We start from the raw sequence: 23,780 nt of genomic DNA, 5'->3' as shown, positions 1-23,780 counted from the left end.
CTAAGCCTACGCAGGACGCCCCGACCCTGCCACGACCCCCCAGTAACAGCCGGCTCCCCCTCTCTCCCCCTGTCCCTCCCAGGCCCCTCCATGCGGCCAACTTCTGTGCAGCCGTCAGGGCTCAATGCAGGCGGTTCTTCTGAGAAGTATGTCTTACTCATCTTGTTTCTTAGCAAGAATTGGTGTCCTGACATGGTAAACATTAAATTAAAATAAATTTAAATTAAATATAGTTAAATATAATGACATTGCCTTGATTCTAAATAAAACTGGGCACCAAGTTTGGCCCATGAAGAAGTTTCTATTCAGTCTTCCCAGCTGGGTTTATAAAAACTGATTTGAGTTCATAGTTAATATGGAAACAATATACACTTTCCCATGACAAACCCAAGAAAAACTCTAGGCCAAATAGTAAAATTGGTACCTTTAAAACCAAAGCATTTTTATAGAAATGAAAACTTGGAAGTCAATTGAATATCAATAATGGACTGGCTTAGGAGTTTAAGGTCATCTTTCCAGTGGACAACAATTGGGCATTAAAATAGTGATACGAATCTATAGTTGATGTGAGAAGATGTTCAAGACACAGATTTAAGTGATGAAAGCAGAGTTTATTTGCATTTTTAAAGTGTGTGTGTGTGTCTGTCCAAAGAAATAAATGGTGGATACACACCAATGTTAATTAACATTGCTTGTCTCTGAGTGGTGAAATTAAGGATCATTTTTTTTTTCTTCTAACTACTTTTCTTGAATGTTTGTAATGAATAAAAACAGGAAAATATTAAACTTTCATTGGAATTACAGTGGTCATGGATAACTAAATGCTTGTGTGAGAACACTGTGGTATTCTGAGGGCTACACTAAGCTCTTTCATTGTAACCAGTCCCTGCATTATAGCTGAATTAATAACAGCTAACATGTTTGCTATCATTATATGTCACTCTGTTAAGAACTTTACATTTTAAAAAAATATATTTTACTGATTTTTTTACAGAGAGGAAGAGAGAGAGAGTCAGAAACATCGATGAGAGAGAAACATCGATCAGCTGCCTCCTGCACACCCCCAACTGGGGATGTGCCCGCAACCAAGGTACATGCCCTTGACCCAAATTGAACCCAGGACCCTTGAGTCCGCAGGCTGACGCTCTATCCACTGAGCCAAACCGGTTAGGGCAAGAACTTTACATTTTTTAATTCTTTCATTTATGTGTTAGAACAACCCCTTTCTGCTTTATTTTCCTTTATAGTACATATCACTTTCTGCTACTAAACTATTTACATATTTATCTCCTTTACTGCATGTTGTTCCTCTCACTAGAATGTGAACTTCCTGAGGCAGTGATGTTTGTTTTAATCACTGCTGGACTCCTAGTACCTACAGCAGTGCTTGGCAACTTATTAGGACTCGAATGGATGAGTGAATGAATGAACGAACAAATGAACAACCTTACAACATAATGACTAGCATTATTCCTACCTTACAATTAGGACTCTAAAAGAGGCTAAGCAATTTGCCCAGTCACACAGCTATGAAGGAGCAGAGCCATATTTCAACCCAGATCCACATGATTACAGGATCTGTGTTCTGAATCACTCTCATCAATCACAACAAATCCTTGAATGAGTGTCCTCCTCCTCCCACATGCAGTCAATCCATAGAGGAGATAGTGAGATGTCACATAAGGAATGGCTTGCTTTTATTAAATTAGTAAGATGATCACATAATAGATTATGTTCTATCATCCGCAATAGTCATCATAGCAGGTATGATATTTTCAGATAAAAAGTAGGAGGAACAGCTCTAGCCAGTTTGGCTCAGTGTGTAGAGCTTCAGCCCACGGAATGAAGGGTCCTGGGTTTGATTCCGGTCAAGGGCACGTACCTCCGGTTGCAGGCTCAATCCCTGGTCCTGGTCAGGGCATGTGTGGGAGGCAACCAACCGATATTTCTCTCTCTGTCTCTCCCCCTCCCTTCTACTCTCTCTAAAACTCAATAGAAAAGTATCCTCGGGTGAGGATTAACAACTACAAAGACAAGTAGGAGGCACAGGGCCTAGACATCTAATCAAGTATTCACTCAATGAAGAAGAAAACTATAGCCTAAGAAGTAGTCTTAAAGCATTTTTAAAAATGTGAATACAAGAAGCTGGGCTGCACAGATAAGAATCCACAAAGGACAAGGATTTCTCTGGGAAGCCCAGCTCTGATTAAGGAGAAAGTACTTAGAGCAGCAAACCCAAATATTTGGGCCCATGGCTGACCAGGGCAGCTTAATAATGCTGGTCAGTGAGAGCATCCACATAACTTGCCTTGATCACCAATCTTTTGACTGTCATGAGACTTCCTGTGTGACAATATGTCAATTCACCTGAGCATGTGGGATTTAAGAGGCAAACAGCCACAGGTCGTGTGTGCAGCCCAAGGTGGACCATGGTGGGTACCTGCAGGTGTTGGAGCTCTGGGGCCTAGAGAGAGTATCCTCTGACTACAGATATGTGTTCTCCAGCCCCTTTGGCAATTTCATTTTTCACTATAAATTAAGCAATTGTCATACTAAACTATTACCGAGATTTTTGTGGGCTTGATTAATGTGGCTGAGTCCCTGTGGACCTGACAACATTTGGGAGCTCTGATGTTCCAGTTTCTAGATCTTCAATGGGAAAACTAGCTCTGAATTGTAATGATAATTCTACTTCCTCCAACCCCCAAGACACACACACTCACAAACCCATATAGTCACACATATGAAATATACACAACATACAGATGCACACACTCACACACACAATATATACACATCTACGAGGCCCTGTTTGGCCAGCCAGCCTTCCTGGATGACATCAATATCTCATCTTCCCTGCAACAGCAAAATCATGCCATTGAAAATGTATGATATTTCACCATCTTTGGTGGTGGCCAACTTTTCATCAAAGGCAAGCAGGCACAGTTCAGCACAGAGTCGGTCCAGCTATAAGAGCGGTTTCCTCCCACATTCTGCATGAGGTTGGCCATTATGGGGAGTCAGCAGGGGCTGTTCCCTTGGAGCAGGAATTGAGCAGAGTTACAGAGCTGAGAAGGAAACAAAGAATGACTTTTCTTCTCTCCCACCTACACTAGGTCCTTTCTCTGCAGAAGCTAAGAGCTGGTACAGCCCAACCCAGGGGGGCTTTATGGAACATCCTGTTTAATGTTGAAAAACATAATACCAAACACATGAAGAGCCATTTCTTTGAGACTGCCTTTGAATTTACTCTTTATTCCTGTTACTTCTTGTTAACTCACCCAGAATATATCCTAAAGTCCTTACTTAGCCTTCAAGGCCATGTGAACTGATCCCCAGCTACTCTCTATTTTCATAGCATTCTCTCCCTCCTGTTTATTTCACTCCAGCCCTGCTACCTCCTCACTGGTCCTTTAACCCACCCCCATGCTGCTGCCTCGGGACCTCTACACTTGCTGTCCCTTCCGCATGGAATACTCTTTCCCCACAGATATCCACATGGCCTGCTCCCTCATCTCATTTAGGTCTTTATTCAAATATCACCTTATCAGAGCTACTTTCCATCAGACCTAAAATATATAGCAGCCCCTACCTCCTATTATTCCTTATTGTCTTACCCTCATTTATTTTCCTTCCTAGTTCTTACTCCCCACTTACATATTATATATGTGTTTATTGTCTGTCTTCTTCCACCAGAATATAAGCTCTTTGAAAGCAGGGGTTTTGTCTGATTTGATGACTGCCATTTCCCCAGGGCCTAGAATAGTGCCCAGCCCATAGTAAGTACTCAATAAATATGTATTGAATAAATGAATTGTGTTTCTTCTTCCCCATTTTTCTTTTTCCTACTTATTTTACCCCCTCTTTCAGAAGTTATAAAATCCTCAAACAACATGCTGACTCCAGTAGAAGTGCCTGGCACACAGTAAAGTCCAACAGGAAGTCTGGGCAGCCCAGCACAAAGTCTGGGGGCTCTAGGTTGGTTGAGAAATGAGCTGGTTCTACAGAAACCCACCAAAGGGGAGACACTAGTGGGATTCTAAGGCCATTCTAAAGGGAGAGGAATTGATTTAATAGGTCTTTTAATTCCACAAAGAGAAGTCTAAGCCTGGGCAGGCTGGAAGAAGCAGAGATAGAATGCTCTCCTGCTATTATGAAAGAAGTCTGTATTGGTAAGAGAGATTTTTATATGTTGATGTTTTCTAGTTCCCCTGCCTGGTTTTGAAAAAATGAAGAGATGCCAGAAACTTACAGAATAAAGGAGAACAGAGAGGTTAGTCTATTCAATGTGGCAGGAAGACCAGGCTGAAGAAAAGATCAGAAGGGACTCCCGGCAATGGTGGATATTTCACATTCAGCTTTATTTTGTTTCAGGTTGTATGAAGAAATTTCCCTCATTAACCTCAGATTTTCAGCCTTGTGTTAGCACTGCCTTAAGAAATCAAAGGAGCATTGTTTGTGTTTTGGGATGATGGAGACCAAATGGGCCTAGGGAAGCATGAAGAGGTAAGTAGTGGTGAGGTAGCCAGAGGTGATGGAGGAGAACTCAGAAGCAGGATGTCAGAGATGTTAACCAGGAGAATGTAACCATCTACAGAAATTCTTGGAAATTTGGGCTAAAAAAAAAACACACCACTTTTTTTTTTTTTTTGCAATTAGTATTTGGATATTAAAGGAAAAGGGACTCTGAAATAATGAAGGATTTATGGACTTTGGGGTTACCTGGCATCACAGAATCCAGATTTGAACCTCAGTGGTTATCTAGTTTTCTAACTTTATTTAACCATAGAAACATTTTGAGCAAATTAATTATTATGGCCCTAACCGGTTTGGCTCAGTGGACGGAGCGTCAGCCTGCGGACTCAAGGGTCCCAGGTTCGATTCCGGTCAAGGGCATGTACCTTGGTTGCGGGCACATCCCCAATAGGGAGTGTGCAGTAGGCAGCTGATCGATGTTTCTCTCTCATCGATGTTTCTAACTCTCTATCCCTCTTTCTTCCTCTCTGTAAAAAAGTCAATAAAATATATATTTTTTTAAATAATTATTATGAAGAACCCAATGTGTAAAATGGATCTGAATTTATGCCCACCTAGCTTTCCCATTGGATCCCACATGGGCCCTTAGGCACCTCTGTGGAATCCCAATACCCCAGTAGCACAACTTTGCACACATTTTAGGAAGATTTTGAGAGATTTCAATATAATATCTAAAAATGACCTAGCACTTTTTTCTAGTAAAAGGAGATTCCTGGCTTCGGATAGTTGACTGTAACACTGAGCTGAAAGTGTTTAGGTTTTAAAACATACCACATGTGTAAAATTCTCACGTGAAAATTAGTAGTAGTATGACCCATTAAAGCAGTGGTTCTCAACCTTCCTAATGCCGCGACCCTTTAATACAGTTCCTCATGTTGTGGTGACCCCCAATTTCATTGTTACAAATTGAACATAATTAAAGCATAGTGATTAATCACAAAAACAATATGTAATTATATATGTGTTTTTCCAACGGTCTTAGGCAACCCATGTGAAAGGGTCATTCGACCCCCAAAGGGGTCGCGACCCACAGGTTGAGAACCACTGCACTAAAGTGTGATGGCTATTTACCCTGCAGTTTGTCCCGGTCCTGAGAGGCCAGCTGGTAAGTTACTGACAATAAACTCACATAACCTGTTTCGTTTTATAGACTCTAACCATTTATTTAACAAAATGGAAATTTCTAATATTCAGCATTTTTCTACATTTAAAATTTCAGGGAAAAGAGACCCATGTTCTACAGCATATATTATTACAAAAGAGTTCATCATCAACTAGGAAGGGTTAAAACCCTTTCTCTCGTGAGTAGGATTTATCATCCTTTAGTGAAGTGAGGCGTCATTTCTCTTGTGAAAAAAGTCCGTGTTTCTTGTCGGAGGAGAGGGATTACCAGCACAGTCTTCCGAGGATTTCTTTTATCAGTAAGACAGGTGGAAGTCCACTTCTCTGCTTTGGTTCCCAGGTCAGGTACAAATCCTTTCAAAGCAGGGAAGAACTCGGGTTTTCTTGGTGGTTTTGCTCACGTGATGATCCCTGTGCATGTAGCTATCATTAGTGCAAATGTGTGGGAGACACTTTGAATAATGGATAGCACCCACGGGAAAGCAATGGGCCCCCAACAGAGTTTGAATTCTTGTTCTTTCAAAGTCTGAAAGCCAGTGATCACTTGTGCCTCGCAGAATCCGGCGGCTCTATCCCCAGGTGCAAAGTACATTTTCCAGGTTTCTCCAGGGCAAAGGCAGGGTGCACACCCTCATTAAACCTGTGCCTAATGATGAAGAGCAACTGTCCACTTTCGGCGTTTATGAATAGAAGCCGCTGGTGGTTGTAGTCCAGCAGAATGCCCACCCTGGCAGGACGCTCAGTCACATGGACGTCGCTCACAATGCCACTATAGAAAAATGTGTATCTGAAATGAAACGGGATGGAAAATTAAAAACTTCAGAAATCCTGATGGACCAAGATAAAGAAAATCACTTGGAGGTCACCAATGTTTCAGTTATTAACCTCAATTCACAACAATGAGTTGCAATAACATTGTCCCAAGTATTTTAAACAGATCCCTCCTAGATGCTAAAATGCATAGCTCATCCCAACAGATGAGCATTTTTAATAATTTTGTTCCTTCTACATTAGGAAGCAGTCCCAGAATAACCAACATGTGCCTCCCTTGTGATTTTTCTCAACATTCTAATTCTCTCCCAGCTGCCCACATGTTTTAACTACCACATTCACGGTGTGTCATTCTTTTGAATAAAACTCCTTTGAGGCTGACATGTATTTTTAAAAGTACTTCCGGCTTGCCTTCCATAAAATGTATTAATTTTACAGTTTAAGGATTTATAATAACTTACATAAGGGCCTTTATGAAGTTTAAGAAATATTTTATTATTTTTGCCCAGCTTTAGCCTTTGTATAAGCTCCCGTCATTCCAAACCAACTTTCTTTTTTGACTTAGCAATGATTTTGTGGTCTTGCAGCTAAAGGGAATGCCTTTGGTTTATCTTTTCAATTGAAATAAATTTAATTCAATAAGTATTCACTTGGGCATATCTGTGTGCCCAGCACTGGGCACACTGTCCTTGACCACCAGGATCCCATACTCTACTGAACAGGAAGGAAAAAATGATGATGACTTAAACACTGGCTAGAGCTGAGACTCCAGCTCAGAGGACAGACTGTAAAGTGTTTACTAAACACATCTAATGGACCTTTTTTTGCTGTGAGAGGAAAGGTTCAAGGCCAGGTTGGGAAGGAGAAATTGCTGAACAGAAGAAGCTAAATTCCTCTGTGCAAAAAAAGGTAACACAAATTTGAAGGTTTTGCCTACTGGTCTTAGAAATGGAAGGTGGAGACCTGAAAGTAGGGGAAAGGAAGAAGTAAGAGATGGACAGGAAGAAGAGAGAAGAGGAATAGTTCTGTGGATATGGTAGGTCTGAGGGGTGGGAGCAACACCAGGGCAGACTCAGCCCCCAGAATCCGGGTAAGTGACTCTGATATGGGTATGGCAGAAAAGGCTAAGGACCTTTAAAATCTTGTGATGTCTCTTAAAGGCCCAGAAGCTTGAGTGCAGGTATACTTAGGGAATGGCAAGTTGGCAACTTCATTGCAGAATAAAGCTCATGTGAAAGGGCAAAGGTTCATGGGAATGGGAAGATAAGCAAGACTTTATGATGATAAAGAAACATAGAGCAGAAAAGGGTTGCAAGCGCCAATGATGGGGACCAGCAGTGTAGGCTGGGGCTCTTACAGAAGGCTTGGGGAGCATAAGGACTCATACTCAGCCAAAAAAAAAAAAAATGGTCAGGCTGGATAGGTGGAAAAGAGGGAGAAGATCCAAGCAGTGGGGGCAGCAGAAGCAATGATGAGGTGGCAGAATATGCCTGTATGTCATGGAAAACATTACTATTGGCCTGACAGGTTTGGAGGGGACATGTGAATGACTTTGAGGATATTTCGTGGATCAGTAAGCCAGGAGCCAGGAACTAGACCTGCCCTGTTCAATACAGTTACCACTAGCCACATGTGGCCACTTAAAATTAATTAAAATTAAATAAAATTCCAAGTCCTACTAACCATATTTCAAGTGTTCAGTAGCCACATGTGACACTATTTTTCTATTTTTGCAGAATGTTCTATTGCACAGCACTGGTCTAAAAGGTTCTGAATGCCCAAATAAGCCATATCCCTACCCTTGAATGGAAGGTCCCTGGTGTCCAGTCCAGGTCAGTCCCTCCCCACCATGGAGGCCAAGGATGTAAAGACATTCCTTGAAGACTTGGCTCCACCAGTTCTACAGGGCCTGGAATATGCCCTGACCCACTTGTGTCTCCATTTCTTCCTAAGCACATCAGTTTCTTCTTCAACTTGAACTCTGGCCTAAAACCAAGCCTGTCTGCTGGGGGCATGACTCCTTGTCCAGTTACTGCCTGTTCCTCCTTGGAACATAATACAATTCTGTTTTCTAGAGTCTAGAAATTTGTTATTAGAGGCTAGTCAAAGGGACTTTTCGTAAAATCAATATCTAGTTTCAGTTCTAAATCTGATTATAAACTCCAGGTTTGAGTGATGTTTAACTCTGGGAAGGGGCTAGGTCCTTAAGCATTGCACGATGCTGAATATCAATTAATCATAATTGCCCTGACTTGGTGAACTGTAACTTTAAATAGCTCTTGGAGATGGTGTCCTTATGAACCATGTCAGAGAATCAAACTATCAAGTAGGACGCAGGGAGAAATGTGCAAAATCCCAATCTGTGGGCCTTTCTCTGGAAACTTGCAAGCACTGAAGGCTTTCTTTTTAAAGCACTACATTTGAATAATATCCCACATTGTATGATAATTTGCAATTTCAAAGCTCTTCCCTGTACCTGATTTCATGTGATCCTCACAACCCCAAAAAGTAGCAGACCAGGCATTGTTGTCCCCTGGCAATACACATGAGGCATATGCTCAGAGGGTTAAGCAACTTCTGGTAAGTAGCCAATAGGAGGACAGAACCAGGACTAAAATCAGTCTCTGGTTCCCAGTCCATTGCTCCTTTATTAGACCATCCTGTGAGCATATTCGGATCATAACATGGCTGCCCTTAACTCTCTGAGATGAACACTGGTTAATGGCTTTTTCACTTTAACCATCTAAACAATACTAATAATCTAGACCAGGGGTCAGCAAACTTTTTCTGTAGTGGGCCAGAGAGTAAATATCTTCAGGGGCTATTCAGTCTCTGTTGCGACTAACTCTGCCATTGTAGCACAAAAGCAGCCACAGACAATATGTAAACAATGAGCATGACTGTGTGCCAATAAAAGTTTATTCACATAAACAGCGGGTCATATTTGGGCTGTGGGCTATAGTTTGCTAATGCTTGATATAGACCATGTGGGAAGGGTATTGGGGATCCACTTCTTTCTCACTCCTGTTGACTCCTCTCTGTGGAGGGAGCCTTTTAGCTTTGCCCTGTGGATTCTCCCTACCCTGGGGTGAGTTTAGGAAGAAAAACTGTCCATGCATGGCTGGCGCAATAGTCGCTTCCTATTCCCTGTCTCTTAATTAGGAGCTTTCCTGGGAGACACACATCCTTCTCTGCTTCTCCAGGGACCAACTCTTCCTTGCAGGGCGAGGAAGCTGGCTTGGCCAAGGCTATGAGTGGATGTGTCTGTCTCTCAGGTATGAACTACATTCTCTAAAATTGGCTTCCTCAGTAATAAGAATAATAGTTTAATCTCCATATACTTGACTCTCTTGTTTTCTTTCTTAGTTGGTTCAGAACTTGGGAAGGGGACTGGGATGGCATTATTAGGCCCTCAGAGTTCTCTAACTAGAAAGCAATTCATGACATTTTGATGAAGAGGGGAGGGGCTGGGCTGCAGCTTACCTCTGTGGCTCAGAGCAGTGCATGTACCATGAGGTCTCCCCTTGTCCCAGTGCACCGGCCTGCACAGCCGAGCTGGAGCAGATGCCAAGTCGATAAGCTGGGCAGTCTGTGACTGTGGTTTCCCAGTAATGCTGGCCACAGGCAGGCAGCTCCTCACCCAGCACTGATGGGATTCTGTAGGCAAAGTTGATTAGGATTTGCCAGCCTTCATCTCATAGACATCAACATTCACACATTCACACCCAGTTTAAGCAGGACTCTATCCTTGGGAACTGCTGGAATTTGACTAGACTTCCATTGTTCATTGTGCCCCCAACCTTGACCTGATTGCCACAGAATTCCCTACCCGTGGTCGGCAAACCGCGGCTCGAGAGCCACATGCGGCTCTTTGGCCCCTTGAATGTGGCTCTTCCACAAAATACCACGTGCGGGCGCGCATGTACAGTGCGATTGAAACTTCGTGGCCCGTGAGCAGAAGTCGGTATTTTGTGGAAGAGCCACACTGAAGGGGCCAAAGAGCCGCATGTGGCTCGCGAGCCGCAGTTTGCCGAGCCGCAGTTTGCCGACCACTGCGGCCTAAACTCTCAATATGCATTTGACGTATTCCACTGCCACATACAACTTGCATGTACTATACATTTTACCTCTGCAAGAAGCTGGGAACCAAACAATAACTAGAATAATGCAGGACAAAAAGAAATGGCACAATCTGCTTTTAAAGAAATTGAGACTATACAAGGGAGGCAGGCAGGATGTTCCAAGAGAGCATTACTTGCAAATTTTTCTTACAAAACTTGCAAAAAAAGTTTCCAAAACCTTTTTTTAACAATGAGTTCCAGTGTCTACTGACTTAACTGGGCACAGAGACCAATGAGGTGCTGATCTTGAACAGCAAGACGGCTGGTGAGGCCAGAGCAGAACGGAGTATGGAAATTGAGACTCTGGCCTTTTTGGATTTGTAGTAGGTGTGCCTGAGAGGTTGTTGAAAGGTCTCTTCTTGTTTCACCTTAGCTATTTTTATAAGAGGCAAGGGAAATGAACCAGAGCACTTTTGGTAACCTTGTTTGCATGAATTGCTCAATTCTGCTTTAAAATGGCTGAGACAGCAAGGAAGCATTTTTAATTTAAGCAGCGTTAAGTCAGCACCTCTCCCGCTCCCCTTTAATAGATGAGAAAATGCTCCCCTTTCATAGATGAGAACATGATTAATACAAGGGAATGTGTTTCACTTTCTCATGTCTTTATCCAACTTCATTTCAGAGAGGTGCTCTCTGGAGCAAGCTTGCCTGCCTGATAACTATGAGATCATTTTTAGATTAATAATAAATAAGTAAAATTCTATAAAATGTATTACAGTTATCAGCAGTTATTATGTATGAACTCTTACCAACCAGCTTATTTCTTTTATTTTTTATTTTTTGAGAAACTATACAAAAAAAAAAGACAGAAAAGCCCAATCTATTCTTAAAATATTTTATTTTTTGAGTTCACTCATTTGTATGTATTTAGCATCTCTTGTGTTTCTGGGCGCCGTGCTAGATTCTGGGGATTCAAAGATGCAGAATATAAGGCAGCTGCTTGAGGATTAGTCAAGATCAAGTAGCTGACAAGCGACTCCACACATGTTCAGACCCTTTCATGGGTCAAATCAAAGGGTGCCAGGGCCAAGAGAAAGCGTGGGCATTTCCAGGAGCAGGTAACACCTGAGCTGGGCCAGAGATATGGTGAATAGCAACCTGATAGGAAAGCAGTGTAAGTCCCTGTTGGTCAACTCAGTGCTTTATTGTGAGTGCTTGCTGACAGCCCACACCAGCGCGGACAGCAGCCTATGTTTCACAAGGGTTACAGTTCTCAAAAGCCTTACATGTATATTTTTCCATTGACCATTTTGACCTTAAAATAACCATGAAAGATTGCAGACAAATTGCAGAGCAGTCTCCCAATTGTGCCCTCGGCTTTTGGCACTTCGTTACTTTGATGCTTCTTTTTGTGGGTGATACGGGTGTTGGGGGGGGGGGGGCAAGAAAGTCTGAAAAGTCCTGCATGTAACCAGAGCTAGAAACTCAACAAAATGTCATTCTCCTCTATTCCTTTCCAAGTGGATGGATGTAAAATCTGGCTTGCTATTGAAAATAATAGAAGAATTAACCTGGATTCTTTTTCACTAAACCAGAGGTAATTCCATAAAACAGCCTATGTTTTAAACAAACCATCTGTGCTTATATTTCCAACAAAAATATTGACACTTGCTCTAAGTTATGAACTCTCTCTGTCACCTTCCCTCTAGTAATGAACCATAACCACACTGTATGGGTGTGCACACATTTCTATTCGATACCACACACACCCAGGCATATTCATGAAACCAAAAATATGCACAACGAAGTGACACACCCTCAGAACACTCTAATGCAGAGGCATCTTGTACTTCTTCTACTTACTCTGTCAGCCGTCTTCTCTCAGCGAAGCTGATCACTGTCCCATTTGAGGAAATTTGCAGAGCAGGATGAGCTGTTTCTCTCAACAAGCGAAATCGGGTTCCTATTGCAGTTAAGAAAATATGATTACTAGTATAACATTGCCACAATGTCAAGTGCAGTCTCTAGGCCAAGTCCCTTATTTCAGACCTTGGTCTCCCTTTTTCCAGATATCAAAATACCCCAGTGTCTTTGGGCGCACAGTGAAATTTCATAAGGCATTAGTGGATGCCAGTGGCTGGCTACTTCTACTAGTGTGCTTCCTGTGCTAGAACTTGCTGTGCTATGCAAAGTGTGCTCCTTGCATCTTCATCCCCTGGAAATGAGTTAGAAATGCAGAATCCTAGGCCTCACCCCAGACCTACTGAATCAGAATCTGCATTGTAACAAGATCCTCATGAGAGATGTGTCCACATTAAAGTTTGAAAACGCACTGGTGTAACCTAAAGGAGTGGTTCTAAGAGTGAAAGGTATAGGCACCTTATTGGGACGATAGGGAATTTAATTTCTGGGCAGGCAGCCCTCGTGTCTTCTCTTTATAAATATTAGGCAGATATTTATAAATATATTTACATCACAAATGAGGCATATATGCAAGTTTTTGCTGACTAAGCATATCACTTAATGTGCCACACTCAATCTTGTGCCATCTTGGGTCTAGAATAAAATAATAAAATGACTGCCTTTCCATTCCTCAGTTCTTTTCACAATGATTGAGGACAGACAAACATTTCTGTTGACATCATTTGGGTATTTTCTACAAAATGTCATTGAACAGTTTTATCACCTCCTTGAGTTATTCATTCACTCAACAAACATTAATTGGCACAACCAACATGGTAGGCACAAACAAACAAACAGAGGAATACGGCTGGAAGCTTGTTCATAGAGTTCACAATGCAATAAAATAAGACTATCCCCATCCCACACACTCAAAACATACCCACAAACTGTAACACGCTGTGAGGCAAACAAGAATCATCTGGGGAGATTAAACCCACACGTCAGAGCCTGTCTTCAAATAACCAGATCAGGATCTCCAGGAGTGGGGCTTATGCATCAGTATTTTTTAAGCACCCCGAGAGACTGCTAATTGCTAGCCAAGGTTGAGACCCTCTGAACCAGAAAAATAAAAGAAACATTTCGACCCTTGATCAATCTTGGGTTCTCATGCCAAAAACCTTGCCCTGCCAGCAGGTTGGGGTCTTTAAGAAGTTGCCTTCAAGGATGTCTCCTCTGGGTGGTGGAAGGGAAGGTATGAGAATGCTTGGAAATATGCCACTGTGTGCAAAGGAGAAAGTACCTCTGGTGGAAATGAGGGCAGCTTCACTCTGTTCACTTGTTCCAAACATATTGATGGCTCTCACGTAGAAAAAGTAATTATCATTGGGCTGGAGGTTAACCTTCAACTGGAGTCCTTTAATTCCAGAGTAAGATCTAAGTACAAAGGGAGAATAATAATTTTAAATATAATTCCATTGCTAAACAACTCATCATATTTCAATCCTATAGTGAATGAACATCTTTTATTAACAACAAATAACTTATTTTTTCTCTTTTAATGACCACTGGTATTAGCAAGCAAGATTATATAAGATGGTTATTATTCACTAAGATTACTTTATCAAATCATTTTTACCTTTGTCAATTTTTGTCCAACAGATGGCTTTCAAAATGCTCTTTGGAATAAAACCAGACAAACTTAAAAAATTATTTTTTCAGAAAAGTGACTATCTGTTAATGAATCTCTAATAATATATTATTTTCTTTATCAATTTTTGGTTCAGAGGGCACTTTTGGATGAAAATTATGTTAAAACCATCTACAATACAAAGGACCCTAATCATCTCATTCACAGATCTGGAATTGTAGAAAACTTAAGGTGAGTGATGATTTTGTACATGGCCATCATGCTAAAGTTATAGAAACTGAGATCTCTAAAGAAGGCAATATATATATTTTTAAATTTATCTTTATTGTTGAAAGTATTACGAATGTCCCCTTTGTGTATTTTATTTTTCCATTGGCCCCGTCCCCACCCCTCCCAGGCCTTCACCACACTATGAAGACAATATCTTTTAAGGCAAGCTTAATCCTAGCAAGAAGAGAATTCTAATTGTCACGTAAAATCCCCAAACTGCAATTCCTAAATCTCTCATCTACATGAAAAGAAAGTGATGGTAGTGGTATCTGATTGGCAGCAAGCTTGGCAAGTACACTGTAACAGCCCAACCATTTAAACAATAATGGACTTGCTGGATTTGAAGATGGAGCTCTCTGAAGTTGCCAAGTAGCTAAAATAGTTTTGTGCCTTTTTTTCCATTCTCTTTAATCTGCTCCATATCATGGCCTAGAGCATTTATAAATAAAGCACACAAGTGCTCTTCTGGAGTGGTGAAGGTGGGGGTTGGGGGTTGGGGCAGGCTGGGAGAGGGCAATGGGGGAAAAAGGGGACATATGTAATACTTTCAACAATAAAGAATTTTTTTAAAAAAGAAAAGAAAACTACAATATAATAGTTTTCATGTTCATTCTCAGAAGGATAGGTTTGTTTTTAATCTCCTTGCTTGCTTTGTTTTTATATTACTTTCTGTTTGTTTTGTTATTAATGAGCATACCACAAAAGGTTTAGAATCAAAGAGTGGCCACTCTTCATCCACAGATAGATTTTTTTTTTTCAGGTTATTTCTACCTCTGTTGATTTATTTCACTTCTCACTACCTACCTTAGAGAATAATATGAAAAACCAGGAAAAATAAAAAGTATTATCGACTCAGAGAAAAAATGAATTTAGAAATTTTTAAAAGCATAAAATCTCTATAGAATAACAACCCCCCAACCACCACCATTTCTAAAAGCACAAAAACTCCATTATGTTCCTAGAAGGAAGACGGGGGGTAGGGGAGCAGCCTGGGTCTATTTGTATACCTTCTATTTAGTGCCCGTGGCTGGAAAAGGTCAGTATAAACCCCTCAAATGTTATTGGTTGTTATTTCAGAATCTACCACCTGACCAGTACCTTTGGGAGAGTACTATCTTTAGATGTGCTGAGAATGGATCCATGCAATTGAGCCACATGTCAACTAATTATGCTTTAGTTAATTAATGAAAAATGTCCTATGATTGAGAATTTAATTCCCAACTAATATCCAGAATATTATTCTGGGGTAATATTATTATACTTAAAATCCTTTTATTCTTAAACTAGTATGTTTATTGCATGTAATATTATTATATGTAAGATCAGTTTTCTTGAATAATTGGTGTTTATTGTATGTAACATTATCATACTTAAAATTTTTTTTTGAGATATTAATGTTTATTGCATGTAACATTATATTTAATTTTCCTTGAAATATTAAGTTTTATTGCATGTAACATTAAAAAATAAATTTTAAAAAAAGAAATCAAAAGCCATCATATACAAATCTATATGTATATAAAAGCCTAATATGCAAATTGTCCCCTCGGGAGTTCGGTCGGGAGACCAGGAGTTCGATTGCTCGCTATGATGTGCACTGACCACCAGAGGGCAGCACGGAACGAAGGAAGGCCTTGGCTGGCAGCCGGCAGCCAGGGAAGGAAGGCCCCAGTTAACAGCCATAAGGCCCCGATCGGCCCTGATCACCGGCCAGGCCTAGGGACCCTACCTGTGCACAAATTTCATGCACCAGGCCTCTAGTATCTAAATAAAGATGAAACAAGAGAAACACCTATTTAAATAGTGGCACCACAAAGATCCCAAATAGCCAAAGCAAGCTTGAGAAAAAAAAACAAAGTTGAGTATCACACTCATGGATTTAAAACTATACTAAAAAGCTATAGTAATCAAACAATATGGAAGGGGAGCAATGGGTGCCCACCTCAGCGCTCCTCAGCTGGGAGCTCGGTTCTATCTCTCTAGGGTTGTGCTGGGCCTGGTGGTCTGGGCAGCAGAGCAGTAGCATCATGGGCCTCAGCACCTAGTTGGAGAACCCCGGGCCTCCTAGTGCTGAGTCCCCCCCACCCCCAACCCCTATTCTGCTGTGCCCTTTCACTCCGTCTCTTTTTTTTTTTTTTTCTTGCCCTCAAAGCTATAGCTGCCACTTCAGCTCTCTGGCAATGGAGACTCCATCCCCACTTTTTTAAAAAATATATTTTTTTATTGATTTCAGAGAGGAAGGTGGGGGGGTGGGAGAGAGAGAGAGAGAAAGAGAGTGAGAGAAAGAGAAACATCAATGATGAGAGAGAATCATTGATTGGCTGCCCCCTGCACTCCCCACACTGGGGATAAAGCCTGCAACCCAGGCATGTGCCCTGACTGGGAATCGAACTGTGACCTCCTGGTTCATAGGTCAATGCTCAACCACTGAGCCACACCAGCTGGGCTTCATCCCATCCACTTTGCCTGAGGTACCCAGCTCCCCAGAAATGTGGGCCTCACCCGGGTTGCAGACCCTACCTGGCAAACAAGGCCATCTCTGAGAGCACCCTGAAACCAGCAGCAGCAGGCTCCACTTCCTCTACGGCTGAGTGCCCCTCTCACATCAGGTGGCTGGGCACAGGTATAGGAAGGACAAAGTGGGTATCTTGCAACATCCAGATGGCATAGTTTTGAAATAGCTACAGCTACCTCTAAGGGATCCAATAAGGGAGCTAGAATTCTATAATATGATTTAGAGCTTTAAAAATTTCTGCCAAAATATTATGGCATCTGGTGACCTCCCACTGTGCCAAATGATTTATACCTAAACCTTGAAGATGTGACCCATAGATTTAATAAGTCCTGTCTAATGGATGTAAAGATAGGGCAAAAGAGCTATGATTCTTTCACGTTATCTGAGAAGATTCAGCAACAGGTAGGCAAGTACTCAGAGATTGGGTTCTTAGTGTGTGGCATGAGAGTTTATCATGTTCATTCTCATAGCTAGAAGACACAAAACCAGCACTATGGAAGAAGCCTAACAAAAGAAACTAAAGGATGGAGTTTCCAGATTTTTTTTGGTAATGGATTCTGCTTAGAAAAATATGCTGTTGCTGCCAGTATTCAGAAGATTGAGAGTACTCTGCAGTGGTTTGAAAGCCAGGAGCAGCTTAACTTTTATGTGAGTTCATTACTGTTTGTTTATGAAGGTTCATCTGAGCCAACTACTACAAAATCAAATGACAGAACTTTGGCAGAAATGTTTTTGTCCAAAGGACAACTCTCAAACACAGACATACTGAAGTACAATAATAACTTTCAAGTGTTAAGTTCCACAATGAATGGAAAAATAGTAGACAAAACCTTATCCAAGATATATGGTCATCACAGAAAAATGTATTTGAAAAAACATCACAGTCAGACTTCATTGAAAGTTGAAAATATTTAGCAAGACAATAGGTGGAGAAGTTTGTCACAGGAACATTTAAACAGAAATATACTTTTCCAACTGGAAAAGACTTTCTACCATCTTCCCACTGGTTGCCAAAAGATTGCAGAAATAGAAGTGGGAATGATAGATTTTTCTCATGTTTTCCCTAGCAACACAATAGATGAGGGATATGTCTAAGGACTGAAGCAAATAATTACTGTACTACAGAGTATTTTAGACAATGGAATCCTTGGCTGCAATCTTTTTAAGGGGTGGGGCAATCACTGTGAAGAGCAGCCATCAATATCTCTGCACTTGTAATGCTATGTAAACAATTTGTATTGTGAGCCCTAGCCGGTTTGCTCAGTGGGTAGAGCGTTGGCCTGTGGACTGAAGGGTCCTGGGTTTGAGTCCAGTCAAGGGCCCATACCTTGGTTGTAGGCTCCTCCCTGGCCTGGACCCTGGTCGGGGCGTGTTCAGGAGGCAACCAATTGATGTGTCTCTCTCATATTTATATTTCTCTTTCTGTGTCTCTCCCCCTCCCACTCTCTCTAAAAATCAATGGAAAAATATCCTCGGTGAGGATTAAAAATAATAACAATAAATTTGTATTGTGAGTCTACATATTATTTGTCTTTACACTTCTGGTAGAGGGTTAACTTTTTAATAATCTTACTCAGGAAAAACAATTATCTGTTAATAAGAAAACTGAAAAATAAAGAAAAAACTTTGGAATGTTATGCAAAGAATGTGGTGGCAAAAAAACAAAACAAAAAAAAAAAGAACAAAAACAGTACAGTATAGGCACAAAAACAGCCACATAGATTAATGGAACAGAATAGAGAGTCCAGAAATAAACCCACACCTGTATGGTAAGTTAATCTTCAAAAAAGGAGGCAAGAATATACAATGGGGAAGACAGTCTCTTCAGCAAATGGTGTTGGGAAAACTGGACAAACACATGCCAAAAATGAAAACAGGACCACTTTCTTACATCATATACAAGTATAAACTCAAAATGGATTAAAGACTTAAATGTAAGACCTGAAACCATAAAGCTCCTAGAAGAAAACATAGGCAGCAAATTCTGACATCATTCTTAGCAATATTTTTGTGTGTATATCTTCTCAGGCAAGAGCAACAAAAGCAAAAATAAAAGAATGGGGCAACATTAAACTAAAAAGCTTTTGCACAGTGAAGGAAACCAACAGAATGAAAAGACAACCTACTGAATGGAAGAAAACATGTGCAAATGATATATCTGATCCTATATAATAAAAGGCTAATATGCAAATAGACCAAAAGGTGGAACAACTGGGACAACAGAAACAACCGACAACCGGTTGCTATGACGTGCGCTGACCACCAGGGGGCATGTGCAGAACATGGTGAGTGTTGGCCGTGGCACGATAGTGGAGCAGGTAAACAGGGCACCAGACCAAGGCGGGGCGCTGGCCTGTCATCAGGGAGAGCCTCTGGTGATTATTGAAAATTTTTTGCTCCCACGCACAACGGTCCTGCCCGGTGCTCGCAGCTGTTGCCGGTGCTGGCCCCACTCACACCTGCAGCCAGTGCCAGAGCCGCTGCTCGCACCCACTGCCGGTGCTCAGCACTGGTCCCGATCACTCAGCGCCATCAGCAGGTGTAAGCAACGGCTGCCAACCCTGATCACCCCTGAGGGCTTCTCCACCTCCCCCTGCTCTTGAGGGGCAATCGGGGCAGCAGCCGCCATTTGTACCCGCTGCTGGCACCAGCCCCAATCACTCTGCGCCATCAGCAGATATGAGTGGCAGTGGCAGGAGCGGGGCTGCTGGCAGACAGGGGACCAGGGGCCGCAGTGGGAGGGGCTGTGCAGGGGCACAGAGGATGGGCCAAGACCCGTCCCTGTGCCTACCAGTCTTGTGGCCCACAGTTCCTTTCAAGGTGCACAAATTTGTGCACTGGGCCCCTAGTATATATATATATATATAAAGAACTCAGACAACTCAACATCAAGAAAAGGAAACTATCTGCTTAGAAAATGGACAGAGCCCTAAATAAACATTACCCCAAAGAAGACATACACATGAAAAGATGCTCAATGGCACTAATCATCAGGGAGATGCAAATCAAACCCACAATGAGCTATCATCTTACACCTGTTAGAATTCTATATAATAAAAGGCCAGCGACCATAACGGTGTAAGGACTGGAATGACCAATCGACCAGTCACTATAAGGTGCATTGATCACCTCTCGGTCCCTCCCCCAAGCCCGCAGGCTCCGATCACTGGATGGCCAATGGGGAACCACGGGGAAACCAGGGTGGCGGCGGGGCAGGACTGGGGACTGGCGAGCGGGCAGAAGGCAGACAGACTTCTTGGTCCCTCCCCTCAGACCACAGGCTCTGATCAGGGAACCATGGGGAACTAGTGAGCAGTGGCCGGGCAGGACTGGGGACTGGCGAGTGGGCGGAAGATGGCCCTGATTGCAGGCTAGGCCTAGGGACCCTACCTGCACAGAATTTTAGTAGTTATTATTAAAAAATCAACAAATAACAAGTGTTGGCAAGGATATGGAGAAAAGAAACTCTTGTGCATTGTTGGTGGAATTATAAACTGGTGCAGCCACTATAGAAAACAGTAGGGAGGTTCCTCAAAAAATTAAAAACAAAACTACCATAGACCCTTCTGCAATTCCATTTCTGGGTATTTATAAAAAAAATAATAATAAAGCAGTAATGTGAAAAGATATATGCATCCCTATGTTCATTGCAGTATCATTTATAATAGCCAAGATATGGAAGCCACCTAGATGTTCATTGATAGTTGAATAAAGAAGATGTGATATATCTATAGCTATATATCTATTTCTTTTTTTATCAATAAACTTCATATTTTATTACATAAACATGTATTATAGATTTGCCTTACACTTTGAATCAATCTATTTATACATAATTTTGTAACATTAAACATTGATCATTTCAAATATATTAACTAAGTGATGCAGTGGACACATTTCATTAAACAATATCAAAAAGTAGCATTCTTTAACATCACCATCAATATAAACGAAGTCTTTAAATATTGGGAAGCCATCAAGTTCACAGTGGTGAACACAAGCTTTACAGAATCTAATTTTTATTTAAAGCATGAATTTTATCATTGGTAACATATAATGGTTTTCTTTGATATGAGGCTCACTTTGTTCATTTAGAGAAAACATCTGCAAGTCAACAATAGCTTGTCAATCACTCTTAAGTAAAAATGGTGTTTCAGTAAAAAAAAAAAGCAGTCCCACTTGTAACTCAATCAATGAATTAATTGCAGTAGTGCTTTTCCTCTTTTTTTGTGTGTGTGATTAATCACTATGCTTTCATTATGTTCAATTTGTAACAATGAAATTGGGGGTCACCACAACATGAGGAACTGTAGTAAAGGGTCGCAGCATTAGGAAGGTTGAGACCACTGGTCTAAGGTTTATTTCTACCTCAGTTTCTGGCTCCTACCCAGCCTGGCCCTGGTCCCGGCTTGGGCAGGAGGCAACCAACTGATGTGTTTCTCTCACATCAATATTTCTGTCTTTCCCTCTCTCTTCCACTCTTTCTAAATATCAATGGGAAAATATCCTCGGGTGAGGATTAAAAAAAACAAACAAAGGTGGGTAACCTGGTCAGAAGGTCAAATCTACAAGCTGCTCCTCCCAGGGGGTCCGGAATGAATGTTCTCTAGAGCATCTCCAGGAAGGCCTGCGGGGATGATGCTTCCACATTCTGGAAGGTGTTCTGGACTCTGCCGAACAGGATGAAGTATTTCACCTTCAGCCAGATGAACCCGAAGTGGTTCTCATCGAACAGGATGAAGACTCCAGGGAACCGCTCCCAGTAGGCTAAGCCAGGTAAGGTAACAGTGTCCACGCCATAGAAACACATCCTGCAGGTTCGGGGGTAGTTCTGCTCTCTTGAGAGCATGTCCACAGGCAGAACAAAGGGAACAGTCTGCTCCTCTGAAGCTGCATCCCGGGACTCTCTGACGCTGGGCCGGGCAGGGCTCTGCCAGCCATGGCCCTCGCTTTCCTCAGTCCCCTCTTCTTGCTGCTGCTGCTGCTCCCGGATCACCTGCTCATCAATCTCCTGGACCACGCGGGAGAGCTCGTTGAAGTTGCGGAAGAACTCGCCATCTGGCAGCTGGATGCGGCGCATGAGGTGGATCTCTAACATCCTGATGGTGTCTCCCGTGATCTTCGTGACCCTGGCATACTTCCCATGGAAGCTGAGCATGACAATCTTTAGGCCGAAGGCATCGTAGTTGCCTTGGAAGAGGCCTGGCCTGATGAGGTCCTCCGGGTGGCTCCGCGGGAGGTAGAGGCGGCGGTAGGCCAGGCAGTCATACTGATATCTGTCCTCCCACCCCAGCGTCAGCGTCAGCAGCAGCGCCCGTTCTTCCCTAAGTCTCGCTGTTAAATCCTTTCGGTGGTCTGTCTTGTTGCACTGGAGGGTGAGCCTGTCCTTCTGAATCTGCATGTGGCGGTTGTGGGGCCTGCTGTGGAGGCCTTCCATGCATTCCACCGTGGCTGATTTCCTCTCCGTCAGGCGAATTCTGAACGCGGGCTTGAATTGCAGTGGGCCATCCACGTGGGTGTTAAGGGAAGGCCCGTACGTCCAACCAGTAATGCATAAGCCGTCCACCACGACATTCAGCAGTGTTCTATAGTCCTCAGTATCTAGCTGCCACAATCCCAAAATGTGTCTGTATGGGTGGAGCAGCTTCGCATAGACTTCTCGATAAGACATACCTATCATCTCCTGGTTCTGCAAGTTTTCAGGAACGCCATACTCCTGCCGGCAGCGCCGTCTCCAGATGCTGTCGGTGTACAGGATGTGGCGGAATTTGGTGCAGGCCTGGGCCAGGCTGGGCAGGTCGGTGCCGGGGAGCCAGGCGAAGATCTCCACCAGCATCTCCACAGGCAGGTCCTGCAGCGAGCAGTGTGGGGGCGGCATGGGGTTCCCAATTCCTCCACTCTCCGCACAGCACCGCCCTGCCTCGACTGCCTCCACGTGCTTTTCTGCCAGGGCCCGCTTGCCGTCGGCCGCTGCCGTCTCAGCTGGGCCCTGGCACTGCTGACGACACCGACACCGACATCCCCGCGAAGAGCCCACGCCACAGAGACCAGCGCACTCTTCCATTCCTCGAGGCATAACAGCCGAAAAGCATCGGCTGCTGTGCCTAAGCCAGGCTTTAAGCTGGCTGGTCCCGCCCCAGAATCCAGCCACGCCCCCCAGGGCCTAGCCACGCCCCCTCAGAGAGGAGCCAATTGTAGGACTTTAGCAACACTTCCAAAGAAACCCATACCCATTAACAGTTGCCTCCCTTTTTTAGTGCCCCCTCCCTGTCCTCCCGACCTAGCCCCAGGCAGTCACTAATCTGCATTCTTTTTTATTTATTTATTTTTTTTTTAACATTTTATTTTTTTATTATTTTTTTAATTTTGTTTTATTGCTTAAAGTATTACATGCTTCCAGGGATATGCCTAAGGGGGCAGGGGACATTTCACATAAATGCAGTCATAATAGCTGGTCTTTTGTGACTGGCTTCTTTCACTTAGCATAACATTTTAAAGTTTTATGTATGCTATATTCTAGTGTATGGGTATACCACATTTTGTTTACCCATTCATCAGTTGATGAGTATTTGGGTTGTTTCTGGTTTGAGGCTCTTATGAATAACGCCCCTATGAACATTGTGTACAAGTTTTTTGGGGGTATGTACCTAGAAGTGCAACTTTTAGGTCATCTGATAACTCTATGCTTAGCATGGTGAGGAACTGCCAAAAACGTTTTTCCAACGTGGCCCTGCTATTTTACATTTCCAACAGCATTGTACTAGGGGTCCAATTTTTAAACATTCTCATGAATAATTTTTAAAGAAATATATTGACAGAACTTGGCTGGAGAACCTGGCTAGAGATCCTGGCTAGGCTGCTGATCAACTGAACGCTGTCTCCATGTCATTCCTTCTTTGCTGACTTCGTCCACACCTTTGGGGACCCCTGGACCTGCTGGGGTTGGACCCCAACA

The 23,780-nt window shown here is 42.6% G+C and overlaps 1 protein-coding gene, 1 non-coding gene and 1 pseudogene across 2 annotated transcripts in view; 1 reads left to right on the top strand and 2 right to left on the bottom strand.

Annotated features, from left to right (window-relative positions):
* Positions 1–5,678: 5,678 nt before the first annotated feature.
* Positions 5,679–23,780, bottom strand: part of CMYA5 (cardiomyopathy associated 5) — a 63,132-nt gene continuing 45,030 nt past the window's right edge. Inside the window, exons 10-13 of the mRNA XM_005858165.2 lie at positions 13,693–13,826; positions 12,354–12,453; positions 9,913–10,086; positions 5,679–6,445 (exon numbers count right to left, since the gene is read on the bottom strand). Coding sequence (XP_005858227.1) covers positions 6,199–6,445; positions 9,913–10,086; positions 12,354–12,453; positions 13,693–13,826 — 655 coding nt within the window. The 3' untranslated portion in view covers positions 5,679–6,198. The remainder of the gene's footprint in view (positions 6,446–9,912; positions 10,087–12,353; positions 12,454–13,692; positions 13,827–23,780) is intronic.
* LOC102257345 lies at positions 16,800–18,043 on the top strand (annotated as a pseudogene).
* LOC102257035 lies at positions 21,432–22,948 on the bottom strand. The gene has a single exon (XR_001364572.1). It is a non-coding gene; the product is annotated as an F-box only protein 31 (transcript).

This window comes from Myotis brandtii, unplaced genomic scaffold (assembly GCF_000412655.1).
Source record: "Myotis brandtii unplaced genomic scaffold, ASM41265v1 scaffold115, whole genome shotgun sequence".
Classification (NCBI taxonomy): Eukaryota; Metazoa; Chordata; class Mammalia; order Chiroptera; family Vespertilionidae; genus Myotis; species Myotis brandtii.
The sequence above is the reverse complement of the archived record's forward strand: the minus strand, read 5'-3'. Positions and strand labels throughout refer to the sequence as shown.